Source organism: Bufo bufo, chromosome 1, assembly GCF_905171765.1.
Source record: "Bufo bufo chromosome 1, aBufBuf1.1, whole genome shotgun sequence".
In the NCBI taxonomy this organism is placed as follows: domain Eukaryota; kingdom Metazoa; phylum Chordata; class Amphibia; order Anura; family Bufonidae; genus Bufo; species Bufo bufo.
Genome location: NC_053389.1, coordinates 828,155,985 through 828,172,694, shown reverse-complemented (window position 1 = coordinate 828,172,694; position 16,710 = coordinate 828,155,985). Strand labels below are relative to the sequence as shown.

General features: G+C 43.7%; 1 protein-coding gene across 1 annotated transcript in view; it reads right to left on the bottom strand.

Moving 5' to 3' along the window:
• Positions 1 to 4,309, bottom strand: part of LOC120989901 (olfactory receptor 11L1-like) — a 58,224-nt gene extending 53,915 nt beyond the window's left edge. The window contains exon 1 of the mRNA XM_040418323.1: positions 4,184 to 4,309. Coding sequence (XP_040274257.1) covers positions 4,184 to 4,309 — 126 coding nt within the window. The remainder of the gene's footprint in view (positions 1 to 4,183) is intronic.
• Positions 4,310 to 16,710: the final 12,401 nt, after the last annotated feature.

The following is a 16,710-nucleotide window of genomic DNA, read 5'->3' as shown; positions in this document are numbered from 1 at the left end:
AATAGTGCCACTTTTAAGTAGTCCCATTTCTCCTGGACTCCATTGAAACTGTTTCAGTCTGATAGGGACTCGTATACCACTAATCTAATTTTAGAAAAGTCAGTTTTTCTAAAATCTAAAACTTTTGTTTTTGTGTGGTGTGACTCAGTCCCTGTACTTATAGTAAACCACACTGACTGGTGATCACTAGATCTCAAGCTTTCTCCTACAGTAAGATCAGATACCAAATTACCATTTGTGAATACTAAATCTAAAATGGCCTCCTTCCGGGTTGGCTTCTCAACTACTTACTGTAGAGATAATCCCAGTAGGGAATTTAGAATATCTGTACTCCTGGCAGAACTAGCTATTTTGGTTTTCCAGTTTACATCAGGAAGATTAAAGTCTCCCATAATGATAACTTCGCCTTTCAATGTCATTTTAGCTATTTCCTTAACTAGTAGATCATCTAATTCTTTGACTTGGCCAGGTGGTCTGTATATCACACCTACACGAGTTACCTTATGATTATCAAGCTGCAACATTACCAAAACTGACTCTAAATTGGTCTTGCTAACTTATATTATATTAGATTTTATGCTATATTTTACATACAGGGCCACCCTCCCACTTTCTTGCCTTCTCTGTCTTTCCTATATAGAGAGAACCCTGGTATTGTTATATCCCAGTCATTACTCTCATTGAACCATGTCTCAGTAACAGCCACTAAATCTATATTCTCAGATGCCATTATAGACTCAAGCTCATTGATCTTATTCTCTAAACTGCGAGCATTTGTAGACAAGACTCTGAGCTTGTCATTTTGTAACCTGTATGCTACTGGCATCTTCTGGCATTGTTCCGGGGGGCAGTCAGACTAATGGATTATCACTCTTTTGTCCCCCTTTCCAAGTTTAAATACTCCTTAGCAAATATTTTGAACTGTTCACTGAGGACATTCGTTCCCTTGAGAGAAAGATGCAAACCATCTTTCTTGTACAGTTCTTTTCCATTCCAACGAGAGCTAACATGAGACACAAAGCCAAACCCTTGGTCCAGACACCATTCACCAAGCCATACATTGAATTACTTAATGCGCATCTTCCTGTCATGCTGAAAGTTATGCATAGGCAAAACTGCAGAGAATGAAACAGTCGATGCAACCTCCCGTATATCATTACCAAGTGTGTAAAAAGCTTCCTTCACTTTGAAACCTCATTGCAAGCCAGATAATTTGTCCCAAGATGGACAATAACATTCACCTCCCTTTGCTGCTTTGCCTGCTTAACAATATTAAGTTGCCTACTCGCACCCGAGGAAGGTGTTTCACTTGTGCGTGTAGCTGGCACAGATCGACCACGTCCTCTCCCTGCAACAGGAACTCCACCAGCAGCACCACGACCGGGGCCACTTCCCTTTTTTGACGTTCTCCTCGTTCTCTGTAAATTTCGGATCTTGCCCAAAATGGGTGTTTTTTAATAACAAAATATAACAGCAGTATATAACACTTGAATTTCACTGTGAAAATGCAGCAAAGGCCGCAAATTAAGTATTTTGCCCAAAATGGGTGTTTTTTTTTACTAACAGAATATAACAGCAGTATCTAACGGTTGTATTTCACACTGACAAATGCAGCAAAGGCCAGATGTTTTTTTGAACCCAGAATATTATTGCATTATTTCAAGCTTGTATTTCACACTGACAGATGCTACAAAGGCCACAAATTTAGTAGTTTGCCCAAAATGGGTGTTTTTTAATAACAGAATATTATTGCACTATTTCAAGCTTGTATTTCACACTGACAAATGTAGCAAAGGCCCCAGATGTAGGGTATTGCCAAAAATGGGTGGTTTTTTTTAAACCCAGAATTTTTTTGCAGTATTTCAAGCTTGTATTTCACATTGAAAGATGCAGCAAAGGCCGCAAATTTAGTATTTTGCCCAAAATGGGTGTTTTTTTAATAACAGAATATAACAGCAGAATCTAATGCTTGTATTTCACACTGATAGATGCAGCAAATGCCGCAAATTTATTATTTTGCCCAAAACTGGTGTTTTTTTTTAAAACATGATATTATTGCAGTATTTAAAGCTTGTATTTCACACTGACAGATGCAGCAAAGGCCACAAATGTAGTATATTGCCCAAAATGGGTGTTTTTTTTAATAACAGAATAATATTGCCGTATTTCAAGCTTGTATTTCACACTGAAAAATGCAGAAAAGGCCCCAGATGTAGGGTATTGCCAAAATGGGTGTTTTTTTTAAACCCAGAATATTATTGCAGAATTTCAAGCTTATATTTCACACTGACAAATGCAGCAAAGGCCCAGATGTAGGGTATTGCCAAAAATGGGTGTTTTTTTAAACCCAGACTATAACAGCAGAATCTAATGCTTGTATTTAACACTGACAGATGCAGCAAATGCCGCAAATTTATTATTTTGCCCAAAATGGGTGTTTTTTTAAAAACATAATATTATTGCAGTATTTCAAGCTTGTATTTCACACTGACAAATGCAGCAAAGGCCCCAGATGTAGGGTATTGCCAAAAATGGGTGATTTCTTTTTATGCCAAAATATAATTGCAGTATTTCAAGCTTGTATTTGATTGTCACAAAGCACATATGCTGTGCTGGTGCACTGAACTTGCATAAAATGGCCGCCGTCGCCCACCTAACTAACAGATGGATAAAAGTTATTTTTCTGTGTCACTGGGCTCAGGGCAGTGTAAAAAAATTGTGCACTGCACCCACAAAATAAAATCACTGTAGATCGCTAGTTAACAAGCACTTCTGATAAAAGATTCTTTCCTATTCTCTCCCTCACAGCAGCAGCATCCTATCCCTACACTAATAAGAACAGAGTGACGTGCAGCGCTACGTGACTACAGCTTATATAGATGCTGGGTCACATGCTGCACTGGCCAATCAGTAGTAGGCATGGCTGTGATGGCTTCTAAGGGCACACGAGTTAAACACTTGTTGATTGGCTGCTCTTCCTTTCAAAAAGCGCCATTAACTCGCCGAACACCGAACACCGAACCCGAACTTTTACCGAAAAGTTCGGGTTCGGGTCCAGGGTCCAAAAATCCTAAAGTTCGGTACAAACCTGAACTTTACAGTTCGGGTTCGCTCAACCCTATTAGCAACCACTAAAATGCTTTAATATTAATCTCAGATGCCGCAATCAGTGATGAATGCGACATCTGTTGGGTTCAATGATGGGGGCGGCGCTATTGCCGTTCCCTGTCATTGCATCAGCTACTTACCAAAAAATGCAATGTAATTAATCACAAATGACTTTGTCTTGTCTGTTGACCACGCTCTTTCTCTTATTTGGTACTGCATTGCCTGTCTAGATATGCTCCATTTACATACGCTCTGCCTTTATGTTGTTTGTCTCTAAGTGTTTGTCTGTCTATTCACCTTAGTAGCATAGGGACTAGTGATGAGCGAGCATGCTCGGCTGAACTGCTGGGCCGAATAATTCGGGTGCTTGAATATAATTTAATACAATGGAAGTCAATAGGAGAACCCCAGGCCCCCCCCCTACTCAGAAGAGAAAAGGGTGTCTGGTTCATAAAAATGGTTAGAAATTGATGGAAACCCCATCAAAATGGTTTGGCAACAGCATTAAAAGAATAGCTGGATGCGTCATAGACTGCTATTATGTACAACATATAATAGTCAACCACACAAAGGCTATATGCCAATAGCCAGGTATGTACAAGTCATCCATCTATCCATGAGACAGATTACAGCCAGCATACCTTACAATGGCAGCCTTGTGCACTATAAGATATTCCAAACCAGCTCTCATCTGACTGAGAACCAGAAAACCTCAAAGTTATTTTACATCTGTTGGATGGCTTGGGTGGACCTGCACACCTAGATCAATATCATAAGGGCGACAAAAAGTTTTCCGATTGTCCTAACATAATATTCAATAATTTTTCTATACAGTTGTCTCAGTGCTGGGACGGCTGGGGCGCGCTCGCATCATCAGCGCTCCCGGCATCGCCCGTTCCCTGGGCAATCGCGATGGGGCTGAGTGCCGAGCTGCTCACTCGGCGCTCAGTTGTATTGGTATTCTGGAGTCATGTGACGCTGGCCATTTTTATTACTCTACTAGCGCCCTATTTAAACAGGCAATCTGCTGGCCACAGATTGCCTGATATTGAGGTCCTTCCTGCGTTTTACTTACCTGGTGTTCTGATCTTCTGCTCGTGTTTTGACTTCCCTGCTGTCTCATCCCTTGGTCTTGGCGTTTCCTCCTGCTTTTTACTCCGGCTCCTTCCTGACGATCCTCCGCTTGCTCCTCTGGTACCATGCTGCTCTCTTGGTTTTGACTCGGCTTGTTTTACGTCGCTTTGTATGTTTGTCCGTCTTTCCTTCACTTACCTAAGTTAGGGTTTGTCGACCAGTTGTCCCTTGTCTCTAGGACTTGTGAGGCAAGTAGGCAGGGACAGGGGTGCGGGTTGAGCTCAGTGGTCACTTCCCCACTCCCTGTGTGCGTGACAACAGTTTTGTCATAAAAAAACTAATTTGCATAAACATGGATTAGAAAAACATGCAAATGAACAGAATCTCTCATGAACAGCACCCTCTATTAGTTGCATAGTGTTATGACAAAATGATTCACTCACAACAGCGGGCGCTGTTTATAAGTCATGATTCATTCGCTGAGATCATATTCGCTATATTGCTCTATATTCATTTTTTTGAATATTCGTAATATTCTAAAAGACTAATATATAGCAATATAGCGAATATAGCAAAAATTATTTAATAATTATGTAGTATGTCAGTGATAATATCTGACACTGGAAAAGCTGGGAAATAACTCAGTGTAGATTGTGAGCTATCACACAGCTTTCCCAGTGTCAGATTTTATTACTAAGTTTTTACCCAGCTTTCCCAGTGTCAGATTTTATTACTAAGTTTTTACCCAGCTTTCCCAGTGTCAGATATCATCCTAGTGTAGATCGCAAATATTCTAATCGCTAATTTTTATCGCAATTTTTCCATGCAAAAGGCTACACTAATAATCTTGTCATAAGACTGAGTCTAAAATTCTTGTCAGAAGACTATGAAACCAATAGATGGCGCTATTGAGTTATGAACAGCGCACTTGTCACGGGTAGAGTCACGGGTATCAAGATAGAGCAGAGGTGCACCCCCTGAGCTTCCACCCGGTCCCCTGTCCCTGCCTACTTGCACCACCCGCCCTAGGTGACGGAGCGCAACTGGGCGACAGTCCCTAACCTACTAAGTGCAAGCAGAGAGAAAGAGACAGCAGGGAAGAGGACAGCCACTGAGAAGTTACAATAAACGGACAAGAGGTAGAACAAAAACGGAAGACGAGGCGGGTAAACTAGCCGAGGTCAGTCCAGGAGGTCATGTCAGAACAAGGGAAGAGTCAAAGACAAATCCGTAAACAAGTCGAGGTCAAAATCCAAGAGGTAGCGTCAAGGTACATGGAGCAGGCAGAAGAGGTGTCAAGAGGCGGATCGAGGTTCAATTCCAGAGGTAGCTTAATAACATTGAAGTACACAGCCTATAGGACGAAAATCACAGGCAACCTGTAGCCAGCAGGCCGCCTGTATTTATAGTGGGGAGTGAGGGTCATGTGACGTGGCTAGCGTCACATGACCGAGAGACAGACAAGTCGAGCACCGAGTGATCAGCTCGGCGCTCAAGGCAGACCTAGGAGCAGGGAGCCTCCCAGCTAGCAAAGCCGCCCTGGGAACGAGGCAAAACACAGATCCTTGCTCCCGAAGCTAAGCAGCAGGTCTGCGGCTGACGGGAGACCGAGTGCGCCTTTGGCGCCCCGTTACAGCACTCTATTGGTTTCATTGTTTTCTGACAAGAATATTAGTCTTGTCATAAGTCTGTGAATTCAACAGAGGGTGCTGTTCATAACTCAATAGCGCCATCTATTGGTTTTCATAGTCTTATAACAGCTGAAACACAAGGCAGATCCTGCTCATTTGCATGTCTTTCCCATGTTTATGCAAATGTTGAGTTTTCATATGACAAAACTGTATAGAAAGTTTATTGAATATTATGTTAGGAAAATCTGAAAACTTTTTGTCGCCCTAATGATATTGATCTAGGTGTGCAGGTCCTCACAAGCCATTCAACAGATGCAAAATAACTTTGAGGTTTTCTGGTTCTCAGTCAGATGAAAGCTGGTTTTGAATATCTCTTAGTGTACAAGGCTGCCATTGTAAGGTGTGCTGGCTGTTATCTGTCTCATGGATAGATTTATGGCTTGTACATACCTGGCTTTTGGCATATAGCCTTTGTGTGGTTGTCTATTGTATGGTGTACATAATAGGAGTCTAAGATGCATCCAGCTATCCTCTTAATGCTGTTGCCAAAACATGTTGATGGGGTTTCCATCAATTTCTAAACTTTTTTTATGAACCAGACACCCTCTTCTCTTCAGAGCAGGGGGTGCCAGGTTGTCTCCCATTGACTTCCATTATACTCGGGTGCTCGGCCGAGCACACAAATACAGCAATGTGTTCGGGCCAAACACCTGAATACTTTGGTGCTTGCTCATCACTAATAGGAACTGTCCACCAGTTGCCGTTTTGCTTCCTAGGGCTTGTACTGCAAGTAGTTAGGGAAAGCAGGCTGGGTTCTAGGTCAGGGCCCACTGTCTGTGTCTGTCCCTGCCTACAAGCATTACAATTAGTTTTTATTTTGCAAAGGGTTGAAATGAATTAAAGTGGAAGAACCAGGTGCCATGTTGGGGACTAGTTTGATGGGGAGCTTGTTCATTTGTTCATGGCTTTGGTGACTGTTGCTTACTTTAACCCCTTCCCGACCTTTGACGTACTGTTACGTCATGGGAACCACTGATTTCCCGCAATTTGACGTAATAGTACGTCATCATGATCGCACGGGCACCGGAGCGGTGCGCGCGCGATCACTGCAGAAGCCCGGCAGTCCGTGGTAGCCGGGCCCCTGCTGTATCCACCGGCATCGATGTAAAAGCTGATGCCGGCGAATTAACCGCTTCTATGCCGCGGTCCGTGCTGACCGAGACATAGAAGAGGTTTGTGTCAGGTGAACGATCGCATCAAGTCCCGGCACTGCTGTGGTGGGGACCCGATGCGACACAAGGCAGCCCAATGCCGTGCAGAGGATGCCCAATGCCGTGCAGAGGCTGCCCAATGCCTTGCACGGCATCGGGAACTGCCTTCTACGGGAGCCGAGGAGATCCAACCTCAGGCTCCTTGGCAACCTGTTAGTGTATGACTCAGTGTCATACACTAACAGGCAATGCATTACAATACAGATGTATTGTAATGCATTGCAGAGGGGATCAGACCCCCAAAAGTGAATTTCATAAATAAAGTAAAGTAAAAAAAGTAAAACAAGAAAGTGTTTTTAATAAAATTATTAAAGTAATAAAAATTAGTAAAGTAAAAAAGAAAAAAAAAACGCCCCTTTCCTCTTATTTTATAATAAAAAACTGAAAAAACAAACAAAACCCACACGTATTAGGTATCGCCGTGTCCGTGATAACCGGCTCTATAAATATATCACATGATCCACCCTGTCCGATAAACACCATAATTTTTTTTAAAAAGTGTAAAAAAAGACATTTTTGTCACCTTACATCACAAAAAGTGCAACACCAAGCGATCAAAAAGGCGTATGACATCCAAAATTGTATTAATAAAACCGTCACCTCATCCCACAAAAAATGAGCCAGTACCTAAAACAATCGCCCAAAAAATAAAAAATAAATATAGCTCTCAGAACATGGAGACACTAAAACATCATTTTTTTGGTTTCAAAACTGATATTACTGTGCTAAAGTGAAATACATAAAAAAATACATATTAGGTTAATCAGATGAACAACGTAAAAAACAAAACAAAAAAAAAACTGTAACAAAAAAACATTTTTGTCACATTACATCACAAAAATTGCAACAGCAAGTGATCAAAAAGGCGTATGTCCACCAAAATAGTACCAATCAGACCATCACCTCATCCCACAAAAAATGAGCCCCTACCTAAGAGAATCGGTCAAAAAATAAAAAAGCTATGGCTCTCAGACTTTGGAGACACTAAAATATGATTATTTTTTGCTTCAAAACTTCTATTATTGTGCTAAAGTGAAAAAAAGACAAAAAAGGATATATATTAGGTATTGCCACGTCCATAACAAACGGCTCTATAAAAATATCACATGACCTAACCACTCAGGTGAACACCGTAAAAAAAAAAAAACGGTGTTAAAAAAAGCCATTTTTGTCACATTACATAATAAAAATTGCAACAGCAAGTGATCAAAAAGGCTTATGCCCTCCAACATAGTACCAATCAGACCATCACCTCATCACGCCAAAAAATTAGACCCTACCTAAGAGAATCGGTCAAAAAATAAAAAAGCTTTGGCTCTCAGACTATAGAGACACTAAAATATGATAATTTTTTGCTTCAAAACTGCTATTATTGTGCTAAAGTGAAAAAAATAAACAAAGTATACATATTAGGTATGGCCATGTCCGTAACAAACAGCTCTATAAAAATATCACATGACCTAACTAGTGATGTCACGAACATAAAATTTTCTGTTTGCGAACTGCGAACGTAATTTTCTCAAATGTTCGCGAACCGCCATAGACTTCAATAGGCAGGCAAATTTTAAAACCCACAGGGACTCTTTCTGGCCACAATAGTGATGGAAAAGTTGTTTCAAGGGGACTAACACCTGGACTGTGGCATGCCGGAGGGGGATCCATGGCAAAACTCCCATGGAAAATTACGTAGTTGACGCAGAGTCGGGTTTTAATCCATAAAGGGCATAAATCACCTAACATTCCTAAATTGTTTGGAATAACGTGCTTTAAAACATCAGGTATGATGTGATGTTGTATCGATCAAGTAGTGTAAGGGTTACGCTCGCTTCACAGTGACAGACCAAACTCTGACAGACCAAACTCCCCGTTTAACGCACCGCAAACAACCACAAACAGTCCATTTGCACAACTGCAAACTCCCCATTTGCACAAGGTTGGATACCAAGCTAGCCATGTCCCGTTCCTTGTCCTCACTGACGTCATTGAAGGTCTCTTCCTCCACCCAGCCACGAACAACACCAAGGGTCCCTGAAAGGTGACAACAAGCCCCCTGGGACGCCTGCAATGGTTGGTCTTCCACCTCCTCAAAGCCATCTTCCTCCTCTGACTCCTCTTCTTCAGACTCCTCTCTGCGTTGCCAAAGGTCCAGCAATCGACGACGACAAGGCTACTTCTGGTGGTGATGGTGACCACAACTCTTCCTCTTCATGCTCATCTACGGCCTGATCCAGCACTCTTCGCAGGGCACGCTCCAGAAAAAACGCATATGGGATGAGGTCGATGATGTTGCCTTGGGTTTAAATGACCAGGTTTGTCACCTCCACAAAAGGACGCATGAGCCTACAGCCATTGTGCATGAGCGTTCAGTAATGCGGCCAAAAAATACCCAGCTCCGCAGAGGCTGTCCTCTTTTTTTAAAATTAAAAAAAATCTGTTCTTAACAGTTTAATCTGTTTTGTCCCCTATCAGGGGCCGGTGTATGGAATAGATTTTAGGAAATGGGAGATGGAAAATGATGCTTGGTCGGTCCTCTTACTTCCAATTTGGGGCACTGCGCGTGCGCCGTGTAATGTACTGTGCAATCCCAATATAAGTGGTGTGTTTAAGTAGTACTATTCCTATCAGTTTAATCCCTGTTACGTCCCCTATCAGGGGACGTGTATGGAATAGATTTTAGGAACCGGGAGATGGGAAAAGATGCTTGGTCGGTCCTCTCACTTCCAATTTGGGGCACTGCGCGTGCGGCTTGCAATCTAATGTGCCACCAGATATGAGTGGTATGTTTAGTACTATTCCTATCAGTTTAATCCCTGTTACGTCCGCTAGTATTATTATTATTATAAGGTGTGTTAAGTAGTACTATTCCTATCAGTTTAATCCCTGTTACGTCCCCTATCAGGGGACGTGTATGTAATAGATTTTATGAACCGGGAGATGGGAAAAGATGCTTGGTCGGTCCTCTCACTTCCAATTTGGGGCACTGTACGGCTTGCAATCTAATGTGCCACCAGATATGAGTGGTGTGTTAAGTAGTACTATTCCTATCAGTTTAATCCCTGTTACGTCCCCTATCAGGGGACGTGTATGGAATAGATTTTAGACAACCGCAAAGAGTTGTCAATAGTTGACACACTCATGACATAAATTTTATTCCTCTATGCGTCAATCTTGGTGTAGTAATGACTGTGCTCGTGCGCATGTTTGGGAGATTGCAGGCGATGGCGGTTTTTCAAAGCCTATGGTCGTGCTGAGGTAGTTCAGTGACAGTTAAGAGACCCAGAAAACAATGATTCTGCAGTGTGGGCCCATTGTTGGCCTAGTAGGCTTTAATGATCACCTTAGATAATCACAAAGAAAATTAATGTTTTTTCTATGCAAAATTATCCAGCCGATCGCTTTTGGTCTGTTCACAATGAAGCAACGACCTTATCATCTGGGGTGTGCCAACATTGCCATTGCCAACACACTCATAGAGGTGGTCGCTTCATTGTGATACGCAAGACCCTTCACCAAAACAAGGTAACGATCACGAAGGGGAATTGACACTTGTATGTGCCTTTTTTTTTGTTTTGTTTTTGCAGCCACAGTGCAGCACCAGAGGCCAGAAAATTAGGCATGTACACATGCCTGAAACATTAGGTATTGTTGCAGCCGCTACTGTAGCAGCAGCTAGAAAAATGTATGTTTCCCAGGCAGAAAGTGCCCTAAAACATTGCAGCTTGAACCCTAGTTGGTGGCGGAGAAGTCATGCAAGTCATCCGGCATGCAGAGATTAAATACAGCAGCGTGTGGACAATTTTTAGCCCAAGGCATCTCATCAGGCCTTTTTTAGTCAAATGCATCCCCCACTGTCAGTCCCTTCGGGATCCATGCCTCATTCATTTTAATAAAGGTGAGGTAATCTAGACTTTTTTGACCTAGGCGACTTCTCTTCTCAGTGACAATACCTCCTGCTGCGCTGAAGGTCCTTTCTGACAGGACACTTGAAGCGGGGCAGGCCAGAAGTTTTATCGAAAATTGGGATAGCTCAGGCCACAGGTCAAGCCTGCACACCCAGTAGTCAAGGGGTTCATCGCTCCTCAGAGTGTCGATATCTGCAGTTAATGCAAGGTAGTCTGCTACCTGTCGGTCGAGTCGTTCTCTGAGGGTGGACCCCGAAGGGCTGTAGCGATGCGTAGGACTTAAAAAGCTCTGCATGTCCTCCATCAAAAACACGTCAGTAAAGCGTCCTGTCCTTGCCGACGTGGTCGTGGTAGGAGGAGGATTACTTTCACCTCTTCCCCTGTTAGATTCCCGTTGTGCTGTGACATCACCCTTATACGCTGTGTAAAGCATACTTTTTAATTTATTTTGGAACTGCTGCATTCTTTTAGACTTACGGTAATTTGGTAACATTTCAGGCACTTTCTGCTTATACCGGGGGTCTAGTAGCGGGCCACCCAGTACAGGTCGTTCTCCTTCAGCCTTTTTATACGAGGGTCCCTCAACAGGCACGACTGCATGAAAGACCCCATTTGCACAAGGTTGGATGCCGAGCAACTCATGTCCCGTTCCTCGTCCTCAGTGATCTCACTGAAGTTATGTTCTTCCCCCCAGGAACGTACAACACCACGGGTACCAGATAGGTGACAACGAGCACCCTGGGATGCCTGCTGTGGTTGGTCTTCCTCCTCCTCTTAAAAGCCCCATTCCTCCTCTGACTCCTCTTCCTCACACTCCTCTTCCAGCGTTGCCACAAGTCCAGCAAGCGATGATGATAAGGCTGTTTCTGGTGGTGATGGTGACCACAACTCTTCCTCTTCACGCTCATCTATGGCCTGATCCAGCACTCTTCGCAGGACACGCTCCAGGAAGAAAACAAATGGGATGATGTCGCTGATGGTGCCTTCGGTGCAACTGACAAGGTTTGTCACCTCCTCAAAAGGACGCATTGCGCATGAGAGTCCAGTAACGTGGCAAAAAAATTCCCAGCTCCGCAGAGGCTGTCCTAGCACCCCAGTCATACAAATACTCGTTGACAGCTTTTTCTTGTTGGAGCAGGCGGTCGAACATTAGGAGTGTTGAATTCCAACGTGTCGGGCTGTCGCAAATCAAGAGCCTCACTGGCATGTTGTTTCGCCGCTGGATATATGAAAAGTGCGCCATGGCCGTGTAGGAATGCCTGAAATGGCCACACACCTTCCTGGCCTGCTTGAGGACGTCCTGTAAGCCTGGGTACTTATGCACAAAGCGTTGTACGATCAGATTACACACATGTGCCATGTGCCATGTGTCAACTTGCCCAAATTCAATGCCGCCAACAAATTGCTTCCGTTGTCACACACCACTTTGCGGATCTCCAGTTGGTGCAGAGTCAGCCACTGATCCACCTGTACATTCAGGGCGGACAGGAGTGCTGGTCCAGTGTGACTCTCTGCTTTCAGGCAAGTCAACACCAAGACGGCGTGACACTGTCGTATCCGGCATGTGGAATAGCCCCTGGGGAGCTGGGGGGGTGCCGTTGATATCTAGCAAGACGCAGCAGCAGAAGAGGACTGAGCCGAGGAGGCTATGGAAGAGGATGGAGTAGGAGGAGTAGAGGAGGTGGCAGCAGGCCTGCCTGCAAGTCGTGGCGGTGTCACCAACTCCCCTGCAGAGCCACGCATTCCATGCTTGGCAGCCGTCAGCAGGTTTACCCAATGCGCAGTGTAAGTGTAATACCTGTCCTGACCGTGCTTTGCAGACCAGGTATCAGTGGTCAGATAGACCTTTGCCCCAACACTGTGTGCCAGACATGCCATTACTTCCTTTTGCACAATCGAGTACAGGTTGGGGATTGCCTTTTGTGCAAAGAAATTTCGGCCGGGTACCTTCCACTGCGGTGTCCCAATAGCTACAAATTTTTTGAAGGCCTCAGACTCCACCAGCTTGTATGGTAAAAGTTGGCGGGCTTAGAGTTCAAGCCAGCTGTCAGATGCCGGGCAAGGGGGTGACGTTTTGACATTGGCTTCTTACGCTCAAACATTTCCTTGACAGACACCTGACTGTGGGCAGATGAGCAGGAACTGCTCAAGGCGAGAGACGGAGTGGCGGATGGTTGAGAGGGGGCAAGGAGGACAGCAGTGGTTGACGTGGCTGAAGATGCTGGACCAGGAGGAGGATGGCGGCTTTGAGTTTGTGTGCTGCTTGTACTCATGTGTTGATCCCATAGGCATTTGTGATGTGCGATCATGTGCCTTCGCAAAGCAGTTGTACCTAGGTGGGCACAGGTTGCAAATGGCATCGCTGGTGTCAGAGGCAGACACACAAAAAAAATGCCACACTGCTGAGCTCTGCAATGACGGAATTCTGGTGGTGGCAACAGCATGCGTTGATTGGCGTGCTGTCTGGCTGACCCCGGGTGCCGATGCATGCTGTCTGACTGTGCCACTAGCTCCTTGCGACGACCTCCCCCTGCTTCCAACTCGTCTCCTCCTCCTCTCTGTCTCTCCATCTGAACTTTCCCCCTGTTCTTCTACTCTTCGAGCGGGCACCCACGTGACATCCCCGGACACATCGTCATCATCAACCACTTCACTTGCATCTGACAACTCAGCAAAGGAAGCAGCAGTGGGTACAACATCATCATCATCATCACACCGTACGTCCATGTGTGTAATGCTGCCTGACTGAGACATATCCCTGTTATCTACATCCTCTGGCAATAATGGTTGCGCATCACTCATTTCTTCCAACTGATGTGTAAATAACTCCTCTGACAGATCAAGTGAAGCAGCTGTGGTGCTAGTGTTGGTGGTGGCGGCAGGCGGGCGAGTGGTAACTTGAGAGGTGCCCGAAGCTGAGCTGGAGGAGGATGGTGCGTCAAGATTCAGAGCGGAAGCTGTAGAAGATTGGGTGTCCTGTGTTAGCCAGTCAACTATGTCCTCAGAACTTTTCAAGTTCAGGGTACGTGGCCTCTGAACACTGGGCATTATTCTAGGGCCAAAGGAAATCACAGCACCATGACCACGACGGCCCCTGCGGGGTGGCCTGCCTCTGCCTGGCATGTTTTTTAGATTAGTTAAGTTGTACTATGCGTGCAAGCTACTGTGACACCAGATATGAGTTGCGCTGAAGTGACACTATGCACTGGCAGCTGGGCCTTAAACACACAAACACGTGTGTGCAACTGACTGCTATTTATTCACAGTCAAAATTGTTGTTTTTCTTTAAATGTAATCGAATGTGACACCAGAAATAGGTGATCAAAAGGTGTATGCCCCCCAAAATAGTACTAATCAGACCGACACCTCATCCCGCAAAAAATGAGAACCTACCTGAGAGAATCGTTTAAAAAATAAAAAAGCTATGGCTCTCAGACTATAGAGACACTAAAATATCATTATTTCGGTTTCAAAAATGCTATTATTGTGTAAAACTTAAATAAATAAGAAAAAGTAGACATATTAGGTATTTCCACGTGCGCAACGATCTGCTCGATAAAAAAGTTACATGACCTAATCCCTCAGGTAAACGCTGTAAAAATAAAATATAAAAACGGTGCCAAAACATAATTTTTTTTGTTACCTTGCCTCACAAAAAACGTAATATAGAGCAATAAAAAATCATATGTACCCCAAAATAGTACCAATAAAACTGGCACCTTATCGCGTAGTTTCCAAAATGAGGTCACTTTTTTTTAGTTTCTACTGTAGGGGTGCATCAGGGATGCTTCAAATAGGACTTGGCATCTAAAAACCAATTCAGCTAAATTTGTCTTCCAAAAACCATATGGTGTTCCTTTCCTTCTGCGCCTTGCCGTGTGCCCGTACAGCAGTTTACGATCACGTGTGGGGTGTTTCTGTAAACCGCAGAACCAGGGTAATAAATATTGAGTTTTATTTGGCTGTTAACCCTTGCTTTGCTACTGGAAAAAATGGATTAAAATGTAAAATCTGCCAAAAAAGTGAAATTCTGAAAGTTCATCTCTATTTTCCATCAATTCTTGTGGAACACCTAAGGGGTTAACAAAGTTTATTAAATCAGTTTTGTATACCTTGATTGGTGTAGTTTCTAAAATAGGTTCATTTTTGGGTGGTTTCTTTTATGTAAGCCTTGCAAAGTGACTTCAGACCTGAACTGGTCCTTAAAAAGTGGATTTTGGAAATTTTCCAAAAAATTTCAAGATTTGCTTCCATACTTCTAAGCCTTCTAACGTCCCCAAAAAATAAAATGTCATTTTCAAAATGATCTGTAAAGTAATTACTATTTTTGAAGGTACAGTCCTGACAAAAGTTTAAGACCACTTAAAAAATGGCAAAAAATCATATGTAGCATGGCTGGAACTTAACAAGGTTCCAAGTAGAGCTTCAACATGCAACAAGAAGAAATGGGAGTTAGACAAAACATTTTTTGAGCATTCAATTTAATGAAAACAACGAATAAACTGAAACAGGCTGTTTTTCAGCTGATCAAAAGTTTAGGACCACACCTCCAAAAAAAAACTAAACCCTCCCCAAAACAGAAATCCAACTTCCAAACATGAACTCAGTAATAAGTAGCACCGCCGTTATTGTTGATCACATTTCAAAAATTAGTTTTAGCATGTTTGATGCAAGCGTTTCCATGAGGTGAGTGGGAACATTTCGCCAAGTGGTGAAGACGGCCGCACGAAGGCCATCTACTTTCTGGAACTGTTGTCCATTTTTGTAAACTTCCCTTGCCATCCATCCCCAAAGGTTCTCAATTGGATTTAGATCAGGGGAACAAGCAGGATGGGCCAAAAGAGTGATGTTATTCTCCTGGAAGAAGTCCCTTGTCCTGCGAGCATTGTGTACTGTAGCGTTGTCCTATTGAAAAACCCAGTCGTTACCACACAGACGAGGGCCCTCCGTCATGAGGAATGCTCTCTGCAACATCTGGACATAGCCAGCGGCCGTTTGACGCCCCTGCAGTTCCTGTAGCTCCATTGTTCCAAAAGCACCCCAGACCATTATGGCGCCCCCTCCACTTTGGCGCATAGAAAACATCTCAGGGGGGATCTGCTTGTCATGCCAGTAACGTTGGAAACCATCAGGAACATCAAGGTTACATTTTTTCTCATCATAGAATAAAACTTTCTTCCACCTTTGAATGTCCTTGTTTGGTGCTCTCTTGCAAAGTCCAAACAAGCAGTTCTGTGGCGTTCAAGGCCTTTGAAGACGTATTTTGTTTTTGAAGTCCTTCAATCTCAGATGCCGTCTGATGGTTATGGGGCTGCAGTCAGCACCAGTAAGGGCCTTAATTTGGGTCGAGGATTGTCCAGTGTCTTGACGGACAGCCAATTGGATCCTCCGGCTCAGTGCTGGTGAAATTTTTTTGGGTCTTCCACTTGACTTTTTTGTTCCATAAACCTCAGGATCATTTAAGAAATTCCAAATGACTGTCTTACTGCGTCCCACCTCAGCAGCGATGACGCGCTGTGAGAGACCCTGCTTATGCAGTTCAACAACCCGACCACGTTCAAAAAGGGAGAGTTTTTTTTGCCTTTGCCATCACAACGTGTGACTACCTGACAGAAAATGACAATGAATCCACATCTTTGCACAGATTAGTCCTTTTAAAGGCATGTGGTCCTAAAATTTTGATCAGCTGAAAAACAGCCTGTTTCAGTTTAATCGTTATTTTCA